Source organism: Vombatus ursinus, unplaced genomic scaffold (assembly GCF_900497805.2).
Source record: "Vombatus ursinus unplaced genomic scaffold, bare-nosed wombat genome assembly UNPS02014845.1, whole genome shotgun sequence".
Lineage (NCBI taxonomy): Eukaryota > Metazoa > Chordata > Mammalia > Diprotodontia > Vombatidae > Vombatus > Vombatus ursinus.
The window spans coordinates 3,578,990-3,601,986 of NW_020954623.1; the positions used below are offsets into that span (position 1 = coordinate 3,578,990).

General features: G+C 42.9%; 1 protein-coding gene across 1 annotated transcript in view; it reads right to left on the minus strand.

Moving 5' to 3' along the window:
* Positions 1–641: 641 nt before the first annotated feature.
* The window catches only part of TCERG1L (transcription elongation regulator 1 like), a 301,431-nt gene continuing 279,075 nt past the window's right edge, over positions 642–22,997 (minus strand). Inside the window, exons 11-13 of the mRNA XM_027840461.1 lie at positions 12,739–12,828; positions 8,309–8,427; positions 642–1,507 (exon numbers count right to left, since the gene is read on the minus strand). Coding sequence (XP_027696262.1) covers positions 1,351–1,507; positions 8,309–8,427; positions 12,739–12,828 — 366 coding nt within the window. The 3' untranslated portion in view covers positions 642–1,350. The remainder of the gene's footprint in view (positions 1,508–8,308; positions 8,428–12,738; positions 12,829–22,997) is intronic.

Below are 22,997 nucleotides of genomic sequence, written 5' to 3' on the forward strand. Positions count from 1 at the left end.
GACAATAAAATGTGAGAGAGCTGGCAAAGAAAAGGGTGTGTGTGTGTGTGTGTGTGTGCGCATGCAGGTATCATTACTGAGCAATCCCCAGTTAGGCACAAGAAATACACACAGGAACACGGCAACTGAGACTCTCTTGGGCCTGTGCCTCTACCTGGGAAGAGTGGAAAGGAAAATTCCACTGGAGTTCTGGCATATCTTCATTTCATTTTATTTTTCTCAATCTTCCCCATTCTTGGGGCCTGAGAAAAATCTCACAGCTTAATTTCATGAAGCAGAAGTTGAAATATAGAAATGAAACTTGCGATTGCTTAGTATTTAAAATCACAATTAAGTCAGATTCATATTGTGAAATTCAGATTAAAGCTAAGTGAGGTTTCTTCTGTAATATGGACGATTATTCTATTCCTCTGTGCAAATAACATCGTTTTCATTTAAATTTTGAGAAAAGGGGAAAAAAAATCTCTGTTTTTGGAGGCTCCAAGACTGTGTGAGATGGTGCTAAAGAATGCAGGGGGGACAATTCTGGTTTAAAATATTTATTAATTAAAAAAAAGTTAAAATATTTATTTATACAAAGATGATGAGAAAAATCTCATGCAAACTCTTGGCATACAATAAAAATAACTGAAATATTCACATGATGATTTTTTTTTTTACAAAATAACTCATTTTAAAATTATTTTAAACAAGAAATCCAAAGGATGGTTTTGTTTCCCTCTCTGGGCTTGAAAGCACCTTTCAGAATAATGGGACAGGCATCACCTGTAAACTGCCATTGTTGTTCAAGGTGCATACGTCAAGACTGACACGCTCATCACTGTGATTAATAACTAAGATGCTAAGACGACTACTCAGAAAATGAGACATCGACCTATGAACGTCGGAGTCCTGGAGGCCCAAGAGCGCGGCCGTCTTTCCCAAGAACATATGTGGATGCAAAGCACTCTTCAAACAAAGGTTAAGAGAGTCTGGAGAATGGCAGAGATGGCATCTGTTTCTGCTCAATTACAAATCTGCATTGGATTTATAATTTGTGTATATTACAAGATATTTGCATAATTAAAACAATTAAGGGATTGACATATCATGGCAATTAGAAATACATCAGACGCTGAATGTTGTACAAAAGAGAGCTTCAATATGAAACAGCGATCCTTTGAGATCCGGAAGTCCCCCTGGGCCTGGGAGAGAAGGTCCCCGGCAGGCTTGAGGCTCAAAGGTTTTCCTCCAGAAGTGCTGGGCTCTGCTCCAGGACTAAATCTTCACCCAGAAGCTCACTCTCACCTCCGCTCCCCAGGAAGCCACAGGATTGAGCTGGGGGCGATGGCAGCTCCTTCCTGCAGACTCTTATCTCATTTTGCGGAGTCTGATTCTGTTTTCTTTGTCTCTCTTTTTAAGGAGCATTATGAACTGGTTGAAAAAATGCTCTTGGTCTTTCTTCTTCTGAACAAGCCGGAACCTCTGATCTCGGCCATATTTTTCAGCAAACTCTTTGAATGTTGTTCTGAAAAATTTAAAAACAAGTCCCAAAGTAATTCAGATTTTTCAGTAGCTAACACGAGAGCCATGGGTTTCCTAGAGAGAAGGTTACACTGCAGGAAAATATGAGACTTAAAGTATGGAGCATTGAACCTGAGCCCTTCTTGAATATAGCATTGGGAAATCACTTCCATTCTCTGAGTTCCACTTTCCTGTCTTTCAAATGGGGCTAATGATGCCTCTAATGTCTACCCCCTTGGGTTAATGTGAAGAAAACACCAGGAAACCTGGCATGCCAGAGCAGGAGTTCTTATCTTGGGTCTATTAATTTGTTTTTTGTTTTTTCCCTCTATAAATAGTTTAACTGTATTTCCCTATGCTTGGTTTCCTTTGTAATCTTATGCATTTTTCTTCTGCATTTAAAAAAATGTGATTCTAGAAGGGTTCTGTAGGCTTCACCAGACTAATTAGCAAAGAGTCTCCCCCCCCCAAAAGGCAGAGACCAATCCCTCTTCTATATGACTGTAATCTTTTTGCTGATTATTCTTTTACTAACTGAATCATCCAAATCATCCCCAAAGCCAGCATGGGCCCCTCCTGGATGGTCAGACTTCACGTCCACACAGAGGGGAGCTGAGGCCATCCAAACTGATGTGAACATTTCATCGTAATGGTTTGGAGATAGTTCTGGTCCATGATAAAGAAAACAATAACAACAACCATCATCACCTAAATTCACCTTCTAGGACTCAGAATAGGTAGGTGTCCTGCAGTCTCAGAGCTGGAGGACATGTAGGCCTCTAATCCGATATAGATCTGACCTCGAATCTCTGGAAGTGAATCCAAACTTCACAGAACAAATCCACTTAATAAAAGGATTTGTTCTGTGAGGTTGGACTAAGTCAAAGGGCCGCACTTGAGGACCTAGAGGGCTACACATGGCCTCGAGCCTGCAGGTTCTCCCTCCTCCCCCTTCCTGGCCTAGAGTAAAGGAAGACCCATTGCCTTCCATTTTGAGGGCAGTTCTCTTTGACTGGACGTTTTCCCCAATTTTGAGCCTTAGTCTTTTTCAACTTCCACTCACTGTTTCTGATTTTGTTCCTGGGCCAGGTAGAATGGATCTAATCCTTCTCAATCAAACAAGTGACAAGCACTTTTTTTTAATATTCACTCTATGTCAGCCAATAACCTAAGCACTATGAATACAAAGACAAGAGTAATATGGTTTTTGTTGTCAAGGCATTTCTATCCTATGAGGGAAGAAGAAGGGACATCAGTCAGTCAATAAACACTCATCAAATGTACCTGACATGGATAAGTTAATGAAAGTATGGCATAAGGCCTGACCTCATGATTGTGTTGATGTAAGGAACTCCCTCTACCAATTCTGGAAGATTTATATTTCACATAGCGTCAACTACTCTCTCTCTCTCTCTCCATCAATTTAACTGCTAAGGGTAAAATTATAATGTTCTAATATCTATGTCAATGACTCCCAAATCTCTGCATCTAGCTCCAGTCTCACCTGCACACTTCAATCTGGCATCACCGGCTGCCTAGCCATTTTCAAATTGTATGTTATGGAGACATCACAAAGTCATTATGTTCAAAAAATAAAGCTCATTGTCTTTCCCCTCCAAATCCATCTATCTTCTGAGCTTCCTCATTTCTGCCTGGGCACCACTTTCTTTCACGATTCCAGGTTTGTAACCTTAGCATTATCTCTAACTCTTTCATTCTTCCTCCCCACCCCCAACCAATCAAATGGCAAATCTTGCACTTTCTAAAGGCCTAACATCTTCCCCATCTGACTCATTCTCTCCATTCACACCTACTAACACGCAGACTCTCATCAACTCTCGCCTGAATTATTGCAGCACCACCCAATCAGGGCCCCTTTCTTCAGTCTCTCCAAACTTCAGTCCATTCTCTGCATAGCTACCAGTTACTGTCTTTAAGTACAGAACTCTCCTATCTATAAACCCAATGGCTTCCCATTGCCGCTTGTTTCAAATGTAAACTCTTCTGGTAACCTGTGCCCCCTTCACAGCCTTGTGTGACTCATCTTCTTGTCCCATTAGATGATAACCCTCATCTCACTGTCTGTGATCCAGTCCAGTAACCCTTTTCTGTTCCCTACACGTGACACTGCTGGACTGTGTGCCTCAGGCCTGAAATGTCCACATTCCTCACCTCTGCCTTATGGTATCTTTCTCTTACCCCAGACACACCTTCCAGCACGCCCTTCTACATGAATCCTCTTCTGATCCCTTTGGCTTCCCGTGTCCTCCCTCCTTTGCTTCATCGTCCCCCCCGCTTACACTCTCTGTTTCTAACATGTAGTCTTCTTTGCTAGAATATAACTTCCTAGCAATTAGGAATTAACTCACTTATTGTACTTGTATCCTGAGTGCCTAGCTTAGTGCCTGGAATGGACAAAGGCTTTCATAAATGTTTATTGATTGAGGGAGTCTTGTCTCAGAGGCCAGCTTTCCATCTGCAACACCAAGCCACATAATTAAACACATAGTAAATCTGAAATGATGGGGAGGGAGTGGCTCTAGCATCTGCAGGCAGGGGGCTCAGGAAAGGCCTCAGGTCAGAGGTAATGACTAGCTGAGCTTCGAAGAGAGTGAGGAATTATGAAGCAGAACTGAGGAGGCATCTCTTTCCAGGCCCTGCTGGTGACTTGTACAAAGGCGCAGAGGTGAGAAATCCAAAGCCCAGCTTGAGGAGTCATAAGGAGAGTCTGGCTACATTTTAGAGACCATGAAGGCGAGAAAGAACATTGGAGCCCCAGGTGACATTCTGTCAGTACTTGAAGAGGACTGTCCTCCTTAAATCCTCTTTCCTAAGTGACACATTCCCAGCTCCTTTATTCAGTCCCCATAGGAGGCAATCTCAAGGTCCCTCACCATCATAAGCAGCACCCCTTGGACACTCTCCACTCTATTGAGAAGGAGGAATGATGTGAGATTCCACATAAAGACATAACCATGAGGCCAAGGTCCCATTCACCTGAGTAGGCCTCAATGCTTCTCTCCCTTCCCCTTTCACCAGTGCTGACCGCCTTCTCTCTTTCCAAGGTTGGATGTGCCTCACTATAGGAAAATCCGATCTATGGAAATCTGAGCCTCCAGAATCAGTTTCTGAGCAGGACCATCATTCTCACTGTCACCAGATTATGTCCCTTCCTGATGGATCTGCGGCAGGGCTTCTCTAAGAAATGATTCCTCAGCGGATTAAAAATCATTTGTAGACAACTAATTCCTACACAAGACAGAGGGGTGGGGTGCAACCAGCAAACAAAGCTGGAAAGAATCCATTGGAAATGAGGAATAAAACATTTCTAAAATGGCCCTGTACATCAAGAGGATGATTTGCAAAAATTCAATTTGTTTACTTTGCAGGAAGATGTCATCTACCCCTTGGGGTAAGGGCTGCATTCCTTTGGAGATGGAAGAAATGACTGAGCCCAAAGAGTCTGACTACTAGGGCACATCAGAATGATGGCGAGATGGCTACCTCAGTCAAAGCAGGCTGGAGATGTCTCTGATCAGTCCCCTTCTTTTTGACGGGAAAGGCTAAGTACGTACTTGGGGAGAGAGGGTAGGGGAGGACTGTGATAAAATAATCATTCTTTCCTGAATTTTACTACAATAACAGTTCACACTGATTTAAAATTTGCAAAACGTATGGGAATACATTCTTTTCCCTGGCTCCTCTCACAATCCAGGTGAAGTATCCTAGCCATGATCATCCCCATTGTACAGATGAGGAAATCAAGGCATAGAGAGGTTAGGTGATTTGCCCAAGGTCACCCTATGAGGAAAGCCACCAGCAGATGGGCTCTGCACCCAGATAATCCTAAGTCTAAGTGCCATATGGTGTACCACACTGCCTCTCTCTTTGGTAAGATGGGGCCCCACTACATGGAGGAAAGACTTCAGGTCTTGGAGCTGTGAACATTTGCTCCACAAACTTATGTTTTTGTTTCTGTTGCTAACTTAGACCCCTGTCACCCTTCTCTTTCTCTTCCAGACGAATTTAATGTGTCACCTGCCAGACTTAGCTTAACTATCCCACTTATGCCTCCAAAGTGGCCCCAAGTAACAAGCTGGGTCTGCCTGCTACAAGGAGGCAAAGATGGCGATTCACGGAACTCTGCCTTGCTTTGAAGCAAGAGTAGCTCTCAGTTTGTAGGGAATGGTACCCTGCATCATGCCTGCTAATTACCCAATCCATTCTATTCAAAGGCAGTTACTGTGGTTTATTATAGTAAATCATTAAATAGCAGAGAGGAGAAAGAGGCAGAAAAGAGCTGTTTGGGATCCCAGGGTTCATTAGCATGTGAAGGGTACTAATAATCACAAAACCAGAGGGTTCTAGATTCATTAGGACACTTTTCCTGACCCTGGATTTGAAGCGGGCCCAGAGGGCGAAGAAGTCCCCTCAGCAGTCGCCAAGAAGCCCTTCATCTCCTCAGACTGACTCCTCTTGGCTGCCCCATGGAAAGTCCTGGGACCCCTCACTGATACCTGCAGGATGTATATTCAGTGTCTTACATTTCCTCATCTTTATGCTTCCTCATCACTCATGGTGGGGGAGGGAGGCGTGGGGAGTGAGGGGGGTGGGGGGGTTGTTTCCTGCTGAAAAACTATAATCTTCCTGAGTCCAGGCACTATTTCCATTTGTCTTTGTATCTCCAGCCTGGCATATAATCAGTGATTAATGAATTTTGGTTGAAATGAATTGAATCTGAAAAAGAAAATCTATGGCAGGAATATGGAGACTCTATTTCTGAACTCCAAACTGAGGGATATTCTTGATTCAAAGACATAGGGAAGGTCTATTTTGTTTTCTCAAACCCAGAATTTTTTTAGAAAGTTTGGTTACTGTAGTTTTAGAGGAAAGAACAAGGGGTCAGAGGCTGGAAGCCTGGATCCAGTCAGAAACACCGAGAGCCTCAGCTCCGGGATCACATTGCCTCTGTGTGGCCGGTCTGACCTGCTGGAAAAGCTCTTTTCTCTTCTCTGGGCCTCACTTTCTCCCTCTACTAAATGGAGGGGTTGAGTTAATTGATCTTAATTAAAACTAGGAAGTTCTAAATTGCTTAGTCTTCAAACAGAGTCCAAGAGAGGAATCATATGGCCTGCTATCTGTAGTCCAAATCCGCAGCCTTGGAATGACTTCTTCAACATTAAGGAAGTGTTTGAGGGAGTGAGGCAGAGCTTGTAAGATAGAGTTGCCATATCTCAGGGACAGAAGGGAGTGACCTCATTGGATATTTAGGTAAGAATCTCTCTTAGGTTAGCCCCTCTCCCCAACAAATGGTCCTCCAACCTTCGTTGCAAAGCCTTAGGTGAGGTGAGGCCCTGACCAACAGAGGCTGCCCTGGCCCTTCCCGAGGGCTCTGATTTGGGAGAAGGGCCTCCAGGCCTACTGGTCCTCTTCCCTTCAGTGCCTGCCAAAGGCTCCTGCAAGTCAAGCAACATAATTCACACATTACAGAATTCACTCTAGAAATGCTCAGCCAAGTTAACTCTGGGGCCATGCTCCCAACATGGGAGGGGTGGGGAAGCATCCCTGGGCTTGATTCCCTGGGCCCCTTGGTGACAAGTCAGGCAGAGGAAGGCAAAGGGGGTGAAGTTGGAGTTCACAGGTTTTCCTGATGAGCAGTGGTTTAGGGCTTTCCCAATTGGCCACTGAAGCTGGTGAGTGAGGGGGAGGGAGGCCAAAGGGATTTCTCTAGCCTCCGCCCCACCACCTGGGCTCTTGATTTTCTCCATTGTCATGAGCACCTGATAATAGTGGATGAAACAGCATAGAGATACGATGGACCTTCAGATCATTTGAACTTCTTTCCTTTCACCTGGAAGGCTTTTGGGACTTCCAGGATATGCCATAGGACACGCTGTGTTTTCAGAACGCAGAGATCTCTTTTGCTTTCACAACATTCTCCAAAGGTGGACAGGCTAGGAGAATAACAGTTCCAATTTTGAAAATGTGTAAACAGAGGCACCATCAGCGGAGTGGCTGGTCCAAGTTCACCCAGACAGACCAAAAGAAGGTATCTTTGGATCCTCAGGTCAGCGTTCCACTGGATTGCAAAGCCTCCTTAATGGGATAAAGGCATTCTCAGAAAGATGGTGGGGTGGGTGAGGAAGGCTGTGTCTACTGGGTGTTTCTAACAAAGTCTCTGTCCACAGAGCTCTGGGCAGGCTACAAAGACTGAGGACCCAAGTCAAGCATGCCATTCAACCAATGGATGATAGTAATTGTATTTACCCTTTCATTTATTCCTCTTTTTTGGGTTTTTGCACCCCCTTATCTGGAACAGAACAGGCACGTGATACAAGTTTGAATTTAAGTGAATCCTCACCCACACCTGTGAGGTCGATCCCACTATTTCCATTATGGAGTTGTTGGGCAATAGGCTCAGCACTGAAGTTAAATGCATTTGCTATTTTAACTCATAAAGATTTGAATAGCGAAAGCTGTAAGTTCCTCTTCCTTCCCTGGTACATCCAAGGAACACAGAACGTAAGGAAGGAGGGAGCTAAGCAGTTTGTACATGACAGCTGGAAAGGGAAGAAGCATTCTTCTGAATCGATTAGCAAGACCCTAAAAACTCAATTCATCCTTTATTAATCACTTACTGTATGCAAGGCACAGAACTAGACTGCAAGGACAAGACAAATGAGAAGAAACCCAGACATTGCATTCGTAAAAGGGCCTGGCATATCTGGGACATCCCAGAGCAGCTCCCTCTGCTTCACCATATGCCCACCCCCAGGCAAGGCAAGGAATGACTCTCTGCACCTACCTGGGAGACAGCTTGGACTCCTCTAGGAGTTTTCTGAATTCCTCTTTGGCCAGCAGTAACTTACTTTTCTTTTCCTTATATTCTTCCTTTATTCTGGTTTTGACAAACTGTTCAAATATCTTTGGAAAATCACAAAAAAAAGAGAGAAAAAATAATTAGCAAAAAATTCTAGCTTTAGAATTCAGTCGTTAAGTGCTTGGTAGAGCCCCAGAATAACATAGGCGTGACCTAATAGCACTCCTGTTCTTTGCCACTGCCATTGTCTTGGAGTTCATTTGTGTGGCAGAATCTGACCAGCTCTGACTCTGAAAGTGACTTTCCAACACACACATTGAGACAAGCTGAGAATCCTCCCATAGTATGGGATCACAGCTAGTATCTAGAACCTGTGAGCTCAATGGACCTTGGGGATAATGGAGGCAAATTCCATCACCAAGTGGGCGATCCTGAGGGCCAGAAATCAGAAGAGTCCTGCCCCAGGGGGTCCAGTGACTGAATCCTGAGTCACCATTTGAATCTGGTTCTTCTGAAGAGACATGCAGTCCACCTTCTACAGAAGCTGATTTTCTTATGAACAGAAAGCTGTCTTTTCTCTCAGAAAAAAATGTATTCCAATCCTAGCCTTTCTAATTTTGGGATTCAACAGATATTTCTAACATTTAGGAACACATCATCTTGCCAAAGCATTCAGTTCTTTCTGAAGCATCACAACTCAATTGCAGCATTTAACACCTCCCACTCCTTCCCTGTAGAAGAAAAGGCCCTAATTGAACAGTTTCTTGACAAAGCCAATCAGCACTTCCTTCTGCCAAGTGACAGTAACATGAAAAAGAAAAAAATAACAATAGCAGCTCTAATTGATTCCTCACATTCAGGTTCCAGAGGCCCGTGGTCCCTCTGGACACTCCTTCTGGCTGTGCCCACTGAGGATGACGGCAGTAACACAGCCCTCTCTGGCCTCCTAAGCACATGCCTTTGGTTCCTCTGCTCCCACAGGTGGGAAAATAGCAAGTCCACATTCAACAAGTGGGCAGTACGCAGGGCAAAGAGACTTCAGCATACGGTAATCTAGAGATCGAGAGAGTCACTAATACTGACAGATTAGTTCCCTTCTCAGCTAGATGAGATTGTAGGTTGTGAGCTTTTTTCCTCCTTTTAGGACATGAGCACTTGATCCCCATGAGTGTATGGGTCTGCCCCTGACAAATGGGGAGGGGGTCACAAGGAACTCTTGGTCCTTGGCTGACCGGGAGCCACAAGGACCAATTCCGTTTGGAGGCACTTACTAAATGCTTGGTGATGGCTTCTTGCCTATTGTTTCAGATCGGCATATTCCAGTTTAAAAATCCTCATTATTTGCATAAGAATCCAACCCATTTGAATGACCTGCTTCAAATTCCTACTATTATCTTTTTTCTTTTCCATTCACTTTTGTTTTTGGGTCTTTGTTCTTTACACCCAATATCTAGATGGTGCTTCTCATGAATGAACATAAAGTTTAGGTTGTCCATAAGGAGTCTCAGCCCATTCGTGACATACTCCTTTCAACTGACCTTTTTTCCCCCAACTCATCATATATGTTAATATAACCAGATTCTTTTTAATGAATGGCAAATCTCTACACTTCACCTGTGGGGGAGATGAAGAACCCAAGAGTCTGTCCATTAATAAATGAATCCGATTACAAACAAAATAGAATTCCCTTTCACCATCCTGACTCTCAGGTATGATGGGTAACAAACACTGATGAATTAGAGGAACCAAGATGATTACAGCTGATGTCCATCAAGGAACAACCAATCAACAACTCTAAGAGCAGAATTAGCTCATAGATTATTATGTCTAGATGATTATTGTGTCTAGAACTTGAAAGGACCTCAGAAGTTATCTCATCTATTGCACAAAGGAAACTGAGGCAAGCTCAGGACAAAGAGTACCTTGTCCAAGGTCATACAGATCATGAGAAGTGGATTGAATACTGGTCCTCTGGATCCACATCTAAAACTTCTTTGATTCTTTGTCGCATGTCTTTCTACCCAATTGGAATCTGCTGGAGCATTAAAATAGGAAACTGTGTTCTTCCCTTCATTTTGAAGGATGGATTTTATCATGTTTCTGTGTGTGACTGAGTGTTACTTTCTTTTAAATACTACCAGCTTTCAATAAAGTGCCTCCAAACTGAGACCATGAGCAGGAGAAATGTCCAAGAGGGCTGCTCTCATGGTCACCAATGGACATTTGGCAGCCAACAAAGACCGGGTTCTTGCTTTCTAGTGGTTCTGAGTAAACTTGCTGCCTGAGTAGAAATAAACTCTAGGATCCTCAGCTCTCCAGAACATAACACAATTCATCCTTTTCAGACTTTTCCAGATTAGTCCCCTTCACATGTGTAACACTTCAACCTAAGTGGAATTATCCCTCCTGCTGGAGAACGGTCTGCTGTTTCTTGCCTCCATAGACTATTCCCTATTCCTGGGAGTTCCTTTCTCCCTTGCTGTGCTCATGAATCTCTACCCTCTAAAGCTCCACTCAGTCTTTACACCCTACCTCCCTAGGAAGAATGCCTGATTTTCCAAGGTTCTTTCATCTTTCATCTTGGAAGTCATTTTGTTTCACATCTGACTAATTCAATTAGTGCATGATATCAAGTATACAACTTCTTTGTGTGGATATTTTGCCCATACTCAACTAAGTTTGATGTGGGAAGGAATTGTGTCTTCTCAAAACTATGCATTTCTACCAGTCACTAGTAGAGTGCTCGGCAAGTGCTAGGTGAAATATATGTGTGTATGTATATGTGTATATGTGTATATGTATATATATACATATATACATAAACATATTCATATATGTAGATATACATATATATACATGCATCATCATTAAATATGTGTAAACATATTTAATGAATGAATGTATAAGCGTGACTTTCATGTCCCATAAACTATAAAGACTATAAAGAACTCATGTGTTTCAGGCTTTGGTAAATTACATTTACATTTTTCACTTTTATTATATTCCCGGGAAAATTCCATTTTCTACCATTGTCAGACCTTTGGCCCCACCCCTCCAACCCATCCAGCCTTGGCCTTGGAGGAAATTAAAAAATTAAGACATATTCATCCTCCACAACAGCTCTCCTTTGTAGCTATGGTGAGCATTTACAAAAACACAGTCAAATGTCTCTTTCTGGGGCAGGGTAGGGAAGAAAAATTCAATAAGAGCAACAAAGTGGAGATGGTGGTCCTGATGGGCCTAAAACATTCAATTTCCAAGAACCAAAAAAAAATCCTTCCAACATTATCTAATTATCCAAATGTCTGTGCACTCTCTCTCTCTCTCTCTCTCTCTCTCTCTCTCTCTCTCTCTCTCTCTCTGTCTCTGTCCCTCTTCTGTCTTTGTCTTTCTTCCCTACCATTTCTAAACCATGCTACCTGCTCTGTCATCTCCAGCCTCCTCCTAGAATCAAACCTCAGGCTCTGCCCCCAATAGTTGAACTTTCATTTATCTTACCACACTCCCTCCTGCTCTATCTTTCCCCTCTTTAATACATTGTTTTCTCTTATTAGAATAAAAGTTCCACTTGCTTCTATTTTTATCAAAAACACTTAGAACAGTGGCTAACAGAGTAGGAGAGCTGAATACGTAATTTTCATTCATGCATGCATTCATTCATTCTACATCTAGGGTCCCCTCCATTATAGTTCCAAACGTCACCATCATCATAATAAACAGTAACAATAATGTGTAACAAAGTTATGCTTCCTAATAAGAGTTCTAACAGATACACATCTCATAGGATTGTGGACGAGGAGTGAGACATTGAATAAGCAGCTAGTTTAGGGCCCTAGAAGTAGGTTAGACAGTTTCTAAACCGTCCATTTAGGCAAGCTGATTGCCTGCATTCATTTTTCTAAAGGTAAACAGGAGAAAAAGATTTTTCTTCTTTCCTCATAAGACCTATTTCCCATGATTTGTCCATGATTTTCTGGACCCCACCCTGTTTTTCTACAACCTCTTGAAAGAGTACTAACCAAATCTGAACACAAAATTGCCAATTAGGTTTCATAAGGTTATTGTTTACCTCAGAGAACCACATGAGGAACTTCTACAGTTTTAGTTGAATCTGGTCAACTGAAGAGTTCTCTGGCCCTCCCTTCACACACCTTCCCATAGCTGCAGGAGCACGGGGGTTTGATGAGCATCCACCACCCTTCGCCTCTCTGCTTCCTGATGAACATCAACAGTCCTGTCTCCCGCCACAAGCGAGGGCAGGGATTCCCATTTGCCAGATTTCAAAGGGGTTGGCCAAAACCAATCCTGGTCACAAAGATGCAGATGGAGACACAGGCCCTACCCATGAAGGAATGATGCAGAATGCGTAAATTCTGTAGCTCAGTTATCATTCTCCTGCCACACAAAAAGCTCACCTGTTTGCGCTCATCAGAATTGAGGAGCAGATAACGCGGGTCAAATACGATTTTGTGCAGTTCCTTTTCCCAAGTGGAGAATGCTGACACCTGATGAGAAATAGCAGAGAGACGTGGGGTCAGGATCTGCCAGGTGAAGACACGGGAATTACTCAGCAGTGTCCAACAACACTAGAAGAGAATGACCACAGTGAGATAGGACCACACACAGACAAGGGACACAGAAGACCAAAATTACTCAGAAAGCCAGTGTCTGAAGGATTAGAAACTTTTAAATTGGGCCAGTCACCACAGTATTCTTCCCTGTGACAAAAAGCCCCATGTTCTGTGCTCACGGTGACGGCTCTGCGGGCTTGAACTGGGTTGTATTCACTCATAATAATGAACTGAAAATCTAGCATCTTGAAATAATTCAATCTATTTTTGGGAAACTTTGAATGCTCCACGTCCTGATTCTTTGATACGTCTTCCAGAAGGCACTGGGGTTCCAGAATTAGGGTGAAGTGGGGATTATCTGGACCCTTCACCAGATACGGGAGAATCCTGCCTATAACATCTTTATTGGGACACAAACCATCTGAAGCAACTGGATGAGAACGTAGAAGCATCGCTCGTGCACCAGAGATGGAGTGGGGCGCCAGCGACATGGAAACAACATGGAAAGCAGGCCATCCCCCTTAGTAGTTTACATTCTTTGAGAGAGGCAGCACATGGAGTAAGAGATTTAAAGCAGGTGAAAGGTAATATCAAGTCATTTCAAAAGAACAGAAACATCAAGAACTGGGCAGAACATCAAGGGCCTGGTCTCCCGGGCTGGTTGAGGAGGAAGGTGGGGATTCTGGGACGCTGATGGTGCAGGGAGGAGGGAGGGCCCCCATCCCCTGCAGACATTCTAACTGCACTTGAACCCTGGCAGATCCTGGTTTCTGACAAGCAGGATCAAAAAGTAACTGAAAGACTAAATCCTGTAAGGAGATTGGTTCCAAAAGTATATTCGATGTTGTGGACAGCCAGGCCAGAAGCGCTTTCATAGCCATACATATAGGACTTTGGTCTTAGGGAATTTCCTCAAGGATTTCCTAGGAAGCCTTGAATCCAGCCTAGTGCATCAAGTTCTAAACAGTGGGCCAGGTATGTCCTGAGAACCACTGCACTATGAGAATACTACATACACATCACATACACACTCACACACATACCCATATTGACAAACGCAGACAATTTTGGATTACCAGATACTCGGACATAAAGCAGTAAAGTACCAAAATTAAAAAGCCCAGGACATTAGTCAAATCCACTTCCTTTATCTCTATGCCTCAGTTTCTCTAGCTATAAAATGGAGGCAATCATCCCTGAACTACCCAGCTACCACCTAGGGGTATTTTAAATGGGGTCCTTTTCCCCTACCACTAGTGTGGTGTAGCGGCCATTGGATCAGATTTGGCTCAAGAAGACTTGGGTTTCGGTCTAGCCTCTGACACACGTGGGCTGTGTGACTTTAGATAAGTCACTCAACCTCTCTGTGTGTTGCAGGCCTCTCTGTAACACCAGATGCTGCAGACAAGCTGCTGGTTTGCCTCAGTGAAGGTCATTTGTGCATCAGTGAAATCACAGGTGTGACCATCCCTACCCTACCCCCCAAAAATGACATAAATTGGCAAACAATGGCAATGCCTTTTAAGAAAGAACTTGACGGGATCGAACACTGCCTTGACACAGGAGATGGAGCAAAGACAAGGCCTAGCTGTGTGTTCATAGTCCTCACTAGAACCCGGGCCACACTTTGATCTCAGGAGCTAATCTGTGCCTCTGCTGGTGGCTGGAAAGAATCCTGGCTCCAGGAGGCAGGCTGGCTGGGAGATGGCCATCCAGGCAGGTCTGTGCCCTGGGTCTCCTTCATTCCCATCTTGTTGCATGGAGAGCGCCCTCTGACCAGTCGCTCATCCTCCACCCAGGGCAACGGCTGCAGCCAGAGGGCTCTGCTCTTCAGAGTAGGGAAGGAGCCCATTCAGCACCTGCTATGGGCCAGGACAAGGGCCTGGGAGGCAGGTGCTCTTCTTAGCCCCATTTGACTGGACTAGAGGGGCTAGGTCTGGTCAGTGACGTGCCAGATTGGATAGACTGTTGGATATGGACTGAGGAAGACTACAGTTTAAATATCCTCTCTGACATTGACGAGCCGTGTGACCCTGGGTAAGTCAATGGACCACTTTCGGCCTCAGTTTCTTCACCTATAAAATGGGAATAATTAATAACACCTGGCTGTGAGAATTACATGATGATATAATGTTTACAGAGTCTTTTGCAAACCTTAAAGGGCTCAACAAATGCATGCTACATTAGTATCCTTGGCTGTGGATGCAGAATTGAACATTAAGTGACACAACTGGAGAGAAGCCAAAACATGGAGAGAGACTTGCAGGGGTCAAAAGTGGCATCTTGAAGCATTGTGGATAGTCAACCAACTGGCCTTGGAGTCAGGAAGTCCTGAGTTTGAATCCTGCCTCAGACAGGGACTAGCTGTGTAACTCTGGGCAAGTCACTTAATCTCTCTCATCCTCAGTTTCCTCATCTGTAAAATGGGGATAACACATTGATGGATATGACCAAAGGAAGTAAAATCAAAAGTAATCCTCTGGGTGGGGAGAAGGAACCAGTACGAAAAGCCTACTCTTCCTGGTAGGGTTGACAAGAAGCCAACGGAGAAGACTAGAGGGAAACCTTCTGAGCTTTGAAAGCTCTCAAAGAGGAACCATCAGAGATCCAGAAGCCAGAGTTCATGCCAGGGACTGAGTCCAGCTGAGCCCAGTCTATGAGCGTAGCCCCAAGGAACAGCCCCAGCCTGGAAGCCCATTAACCCCACAGCCAAGGCTTTGGCTCTAATGGGCAAAGGAGTGACTGTCCATTAGCTACCACACATTTGGAAGTGAACTTGATGTGGCGAATGTTTTGTGCTAACAGCTTTAATTTTGTGCTGAATCTCCCTAGGATCAAGTTGGTATAAAGGAGAATATGGCTCTGGGTATTTCTGGGAAACGTAAGGACTTTTGTTCTTGTCATATATTCTAAGTAAATAACCCTGTATAAGAGCTAATAGGAATTAGCTAAAGTTAAGCTGGAGTGTTAATCACCTAAGTGATTTATCAATGATGGGCAATAGATCGGAATGGTATCTCAAGTTGATAGCTGTAGAATCCCCGCCCCCCCACCCCGCATACAAATAAATCTGAGAATGGCTGAACCAAGTAGGGCAGAAGGATTTAATGGAATGCAATTGTGCCATAAGAAATGATGAAATTTCTGAGAAACCTGGGAAAATTTATATCAACTAATTTGGAGTGAATTGAGAACAAGATGATAATTTATAATGTAGCAACAACAATGTAAAAGCACTTAACTTTTGAAGTTAAAAACAAAACCAAAACTCTGATCGACATAATGACTACCAAAGACAGTGCTGGGTGTCGCACTTCATCTTGGCATTCCATTATGAAAATGAATGCAAGTAACAGTCAACAACCTGCTGGCTCGTGAGATGAATGAAAGCCCTGGTGGAAATGACCAGACAATGGGTTGTGGGTTGGGGGGATGGAAGGGAGCGGTAATCTGCATTTCCATGTTATTTGTATTCATTCTCATGTTGGAATGTCGAGATGAAATGCAACACCCGACTCAAACGAAACTGGGAGGTATTGGGATCCTCATTAGAAAAATCTCCCAACCAAGGAATCACAGACATATTGAAGAAATGGTGGAAATTTAGCCAGCTGGCTCTTTTCAATATGACAGATAGGCAGGTCTTTCAAGCAGAGCTAATACCAAATTTACATTAATATAATACTCTATTGGTATTTGGGGTCAGCTTCCAACATAAAGAGCTATAGAGTTTAGGCATTAATAAAGTTAAATGAAATTTCACTTCCATTCCTCAAATGTTAATAACACTATTATGTCTTACAGGAGATGGGTCATGGCCCCAGGTGAATATGGCCGTCAGAAGCAGGTTACTGGAATGTATTCTGAAATTTAGAATTCCACTGCTCGGCAGTATCTGTGCCATCAGGAATGCACACTTGGTTAAAATTGATTGATAAACTCATGCATTCCAATCCAATAGTCAATAACAGCACCATGATTTAAAGTGAGAGGCTATCCACACTCACTGATTTCCAAAGCAAGGGCGAAATTCTGTTCTTTGGAAACTGTAGGGGAAAAAATGCAATTGAATTCAATTAAATTGGATTATAAAACATGTTCCACAGGTGTTGCTTACAGGGTGAAAGCAATGGAAGAAAAAACAAACAAACAAACAAACAACGGCCTCATTTCTCCCCAGATGAATTCTCAGGGAAGAGCTGGGTTTTTCAGAGTACGAGGAATTATGTCTTTGCTTTGTCAGTGAATCATTAATTATTTAATTTGCACCTACTCTGTGTTTAACAATGAGCTAGGAACAGAGATATTTAATGGAGGAAAAAGATGAACACACATTAAACCACTGAATGAGTGCTATGAGGAGAGAGGGAACTGGCAGGTGGATTACTAAGCTGCCCAGTGACCTTTAAGAGATCATGGAAAACAACAAAGGTATAATGTGACTGGAGAAGAGCATATGTCCTAAGTCTACCAAGAAGCAGCCAGTGAGTTTGATTTCAATTCCTGACAAAATTCTATGGTATATTATTAGAGAGGTCATTCACGACCATCTAGAAAAGACGGAATGATCACTAAAACCCTGCATATCTTCATCAAGAATGAATCATGGAAAATGAATATACTTCCTTCCAGTTTTCCCCTTCCTTCCTTTCTTTGTCAGGGTTACTAAGCTCCCAGACTGGGGGAATAAAGACTACTTCAAAATATCTGCTAAAATGACTCATTCTATTCCTGTGGAAAACATGTGGAGATAAGGTCTAGAGGATGGCACAAGGAAGTCGTCTTGTAACTAGCTGGATGGCCACCATTCTCTCCAAAGTAAGTCATTAAGAGCTCCCTATCAACTCAGAAGGAGGCCTCCCGTTTGGGGACAAGGGATCTGGGTTGGTGACAAGGGATCTAAACATATTCATGAGTTCCCTGGATAATTGAACAAATGATATCTTTATTAATAATTTTACAAATAATAGAATGCTGGTGGGCATATTGAAATCAGGTGCATGATGAACTCAGGGATCATTTGAAAGAGCTGTGGTTGTTCAGCCTTCAGCAGAGATGACTTTGAGGGTACATGACAGCTGCTTTCAGATCCTTCAATGGCCATCATGGGGAAGAAAGATAAGACTTGTCCTGCTGAGCCTCATACAGAAGACTTGGATCAAGGGGAAGAAATGTTTTTTGAAAAGGCAAATGTGGATTCAAAAAAGGGGAAAAAAAATCAGTTTCCAAATGATTAATTATCTATTTCTCATCAGTGACTCTCTTTGTTTTCAAGGACGTGACTATCATGCCTCACTTGGGGGGAGGGGAGCTGAGAAGCTGATTACCTGAAATCTCATCACAGTGTAGAATGACTAAGCTTTGCATTTTCAACACCTTCACAACTCATGCTCAGTGGCTGCCTCTCCCCTCTGATTGGAGGGCTGGAGGGCAGAGCATTAAACTCTCCCCAAAGCCTTCCTTTATAGAGGATGCAGAGATTTTCAAGTAACTTTCCATTTCCCATCGGTGGCTCTGCTTGGTTTCATCTCCAGGAATATGAAGCACCTGAACCAGGTAGTTCCCCTTACCCCTCCAGCTTCCTTTTGTGTATTTTCTTCCCCATTAGATTGTAAGCTCCTCAAGGGCATGAACTTTCTTCCTTTTTCTTACTTGTATCCTCAGTGCTAGGCACAGTGCTTGGCACAAAATAGATACTTAATAAATCTTTATAAAATTGAATTGATTAGAGCTTTCCAGTCATGAAATAGACTACCTTAGAAACGACCGGGATCTTCCTCATTCAAAGTCTTTGCATACCCAGTCAGCCTCTGGGCAACCAACTGTGAGGTAGGTCATATGGAACCTCATGTTTCTTATGGGTTTGACTCTATGACCAGTATGTCTTCAAAGATTGATGTTTTATGATTTTATGATTCTGTAAGGCCTTAAAGTCCCTCTCAATATGGCCCTACCATGTTAACTACATGCATGTCTTGTTACTATCCTATAATTTGAAAGGCATTTTGGAACAGAGGAAAGAGGGCTGGATTTAGAGTGAGTGGATATTACTTGGAATGTTGACTTTGAAACCCACTACCCATGGGACCTTGAGCAAGGTAATGACTCACTCTAATCCTCAGTTTCCTCATCTATAAATATGAAGGTTTAGTCAATTTAGTCTAAGGCCAGTTTGAGCTCAATGTTTATGATCTTGTAATTGTGCTAAAGAAAAACACAAATATATGCACTCATGTATATATACATAGAGAGACATATATAATATGCACATGTACATATCCATACACAAGTGTATGTACACATGAATATATATGTATGTACACACTGTGTGTGTCTACATGGACTCCTTCCTTCCTTCCTTTCTTCAACCCCTCCCTCAAAGCATTGCTTTAAGGATCACATAAAAAAAATGCATGTTCATCTGAAGGTACTATGTGGGGAGGAACTATTTCAATTGATCTTATTTTCTTATTCCTTTCAGTTTTTATGAGATGATGATGATGATGATTCACTAATCAAAGAGTTATTAAGCAGAGCCCTGGGAATCAGAATGAGACACATGCCAAAACTGTATTCTCTGGAAGCTGCCTGAGGAGAATGACTTGTCCACAAATATGTCCGTGCATTTCGGTAGGGGAAAGAGGAGGAGGATGGAGATCAGTTGAAGGAACTGGGGCTATTAATTCTGAGAAAGCAAAGCCTTTGGGAGTCATCCTGTCTCATAGAGATGCCCTACAGACCAGGGACTAGACTTGGCTTGGCCCAGAGCATTGAGCAAGGTAGAAGATGGAGCAGGAGTCAGGAGAGAGGCAGATACAGGTGAAATTCAAAGGTATTTCCGCTATGGAAGATCAAGGAAGCTTTTGTGGTGGAGGGAGAACTTGAGCGGGGACCTCAGCAGACACAAACGTGATGGAGTAGGGAAAGCAAGGCATTTGGGGAGGCATGGGAGACTCTCAGAGCAAAAATATGGGGAGAAGCATGGGAAGAAGACAAGAAATGGAGACAGCACACTCCATGTTGGCTCCAGCGTAGAGCATGGAGGGGGAGCAGAAGAAAATTCAGCTGGATCTCGCTCCTGTCAGGTCTCCAGTACCTGAAGCAGGAGCTGGAGCCCATTTTTCTTTTCGTATGCTTATTCAATGGATTTGATTCCCCTTGGGTATTTTTTTTACCTTCTCCTCTTTCTATAATACCTATATTAATATAATATAATACCTATAATAGTATATTATATAATAATATTACTATAATCTCCCTCTCCCTCTCCTCTCTGGGGTTTACTGGCTAGATTTCTTTATCAAAGACCAAGCCTTAAAACCAATTCACTCAGGATCTCAAGGATTGGATAACAATAGGTTACTGAACCTGCCCAAGCACCACTTAATAGTTGTTTTCTGGGTCCTCCTGGCTCAGAGTGAATGTAAATAGTAACTGTTTCTCTTTTGGCCAGCAACCCTGAGGGTCCTTCCCTCCCAGTTTGATTTATTATTACTATTATTATTATTATTATTATTATTATTATTATTATTAAAGAGGCTATTACTTGACTCACTTCTTAAAGAGGCCCATTCACTGCACGGATGTTACCTCACTCAAAGTTAGAACCTGAAAAGACCTTAGCTTAAAAGGGCCAAAGTCCCCCACTGCATCCTGGGCCATCTCCAATCGTCCTGATGGATTTCTGGCCACTGGACACAGATGGCTCTGGAGGAGAAAGTGAGGCTGGTGACCTTGCACAGCCCTCCCTCATTCAAATCTAAGTCACTTGCAGTCATGTCATCACCTCCCTGATGTCATGGTCCTCTCCGAGAATGAAGGACAAACACAACACCCTCATTATCTAATCAGTTGTTATATCTGATAGGTTGAATCTACCTCACAAAATAGCCTTTCTTCTCTACTTCCATTCAATCTACCCTTTTGCAGACCCTCGTCTACTTTCATGTAACTTACCAAAAAGTCTCTCTACATCTGACCGATTCCCTCTGCAATACATGCTACACTGCTTCTGGAACCACATACCAAGCATATCTTTCCCCTACTCAAAACCCTCCAGTCAGGGGGCGGAGCCAAGATGGCAGAGGGAAAGCAGTGGCTTGCTAGAGCTCTCCCCCAAACCCCTCCAAACACCTACAAAAAATGGCTCTAAACAAATTCTAAAGCAGCAGAACCCACAAAAAAACAGAGCAAAACAAATTTCCAGCCCAAGACAACCTGGATGGCTGATCGTAAAGGTATATCGTGCTGGACGGGGAGAGGAGCGCAGTTCGGCATGGGCGTGCAGACCACAGCAACCCCAGGCCTCAGAGGACTGAATCACGGGCAGCTGTAGAGGTTTCCAGACTTCTCAACCCACGAACGCCAAAGACAATTTAGAAGGTCAGTGGGAAAAGTCTGTGACTGCGGTGAGAGAGAGAAGTTAGGTTTGGGGTAGTGGCTGCCTCCTGAGCTTCTGGCCCACAGACTGAGGGGGAATCCAGTGGCTGATCAGAGGGGGACTGCAAGGATCTCTTTGCCAGGGTTGAGGCAGGAATCTCTTGCTTTGCCCGTGCTTGGATCTGGGTCACAGCTCTGAGGGGCAGTTCTGGGGCGAGGAGGAGCGCTGGTCTGGTGGAGCTTGTTGTGGCGGTGGAGAGGAAACACCTCACCCCTTATCATAGCACCTTGGAAGAACTGACACTTTTCAGGTCCCTAGAAGTATCTCTGAAAACAGCTGGACAAACCCACAAAGCTTGGGACAGTACACTCTCCACATTGGAAACAGACTCTTACCTTAACAAAGAGTTTAAAACTCAAGTAATTGGTTGGGATCATGAGCCAGCAGTGCAAAAAGAGTCAGACTATATTATCTTACTGTGGTGACAAAGAAGATCAAAACATATAACCAGAAGAAGAAAACAAAGTCAAAGCTCCTACATCCAAAGCTTCCAAGAAAAATATGAATCAGTCCCAGGCCTTGGAAGAGCTCAAAAGGAATTTTGAGAAGCAAGTAAGAGAAGTAGAGGAAAAACTGGGAAGAGAAATGAGAGTGATGCAAGAAAATCATGAAAAGCAAGTCAACAGCTTGCTAAAGGAGACCCAAAAAAACACTGAAGAAAATAACACCTTAAAAAATAGCCTAACCCAAAAGGCAAAAGAGGTCCAAAAAGCCAATGAAGAGAAGAATGCCCTAAAGAGCAAAATTGGCCAAATGGAAAAGGAAGTCCAAAAGCTTACTGAAGAAAATACTCCCTTAAAAATTATAATAGAGCAATTGGAAGCTAGTGACTTTATGAGAAATCAAGACACCGTAAAACAAATCCAAAAGAATGAAAAATTAGGAAACAATGTGAAATATCTCATTGGAAAAACAACTGACCTGGAAAATAGATCCAGGAGAGAGAATTTAAAAATTATTGAACTATCTGAAAGCCATGATCAAAAAAAGAGCCTAGACACCATCTTCCAAGAAATGATCAAGGAAAACTGCTCTGATATTTTAAAACCAGAGGGCAAAATAGAAATTGAAAGAATCCACAGATCTCCTCCTGAAAGAGATCCCCAAAGGAAAACTCCTAGGAATATTGTAGCCAAATTCCAGAGTTCCCAGGTCAAGGAGAAAATATTACAAGAAGCCAGGAAGAAACAATTCAAGTATTATGGAAACACAATGAGGATAACACAAGATTTAGCTGCTTCTACATTAAGGGACTGCAGGGCATGGAATATAATATTCCAGAGGGCAAAGGATATAAGATTACAACCAAGAATCACCTACCCAGCAAAACTGAGTATAATTCTTCAGGGGGAAAAATGGTCATTCAGTGAAATAGAGGACTTCAAGCATTCTTGATGAAAAGACCAGAGCTGAATAGAAAATTTGACTTTCCAATACAAGACTCAAGTGGAACATGAAGGGGTAAACAGGAAAAAGAAATCATAAGAGACTTATTAAGGTTGAACTGTTTACATTCCTACATGGAAAGATGATATTTATAACTCATGAGACCTTTTTCAGTATTAGGGTAGTTGGAGGGAAAAAATTATATGCATGTACATATAGATAGATAGATAGATAGATAGATAGATAGATAGATAGATAGATAGATAGATAGATAGAT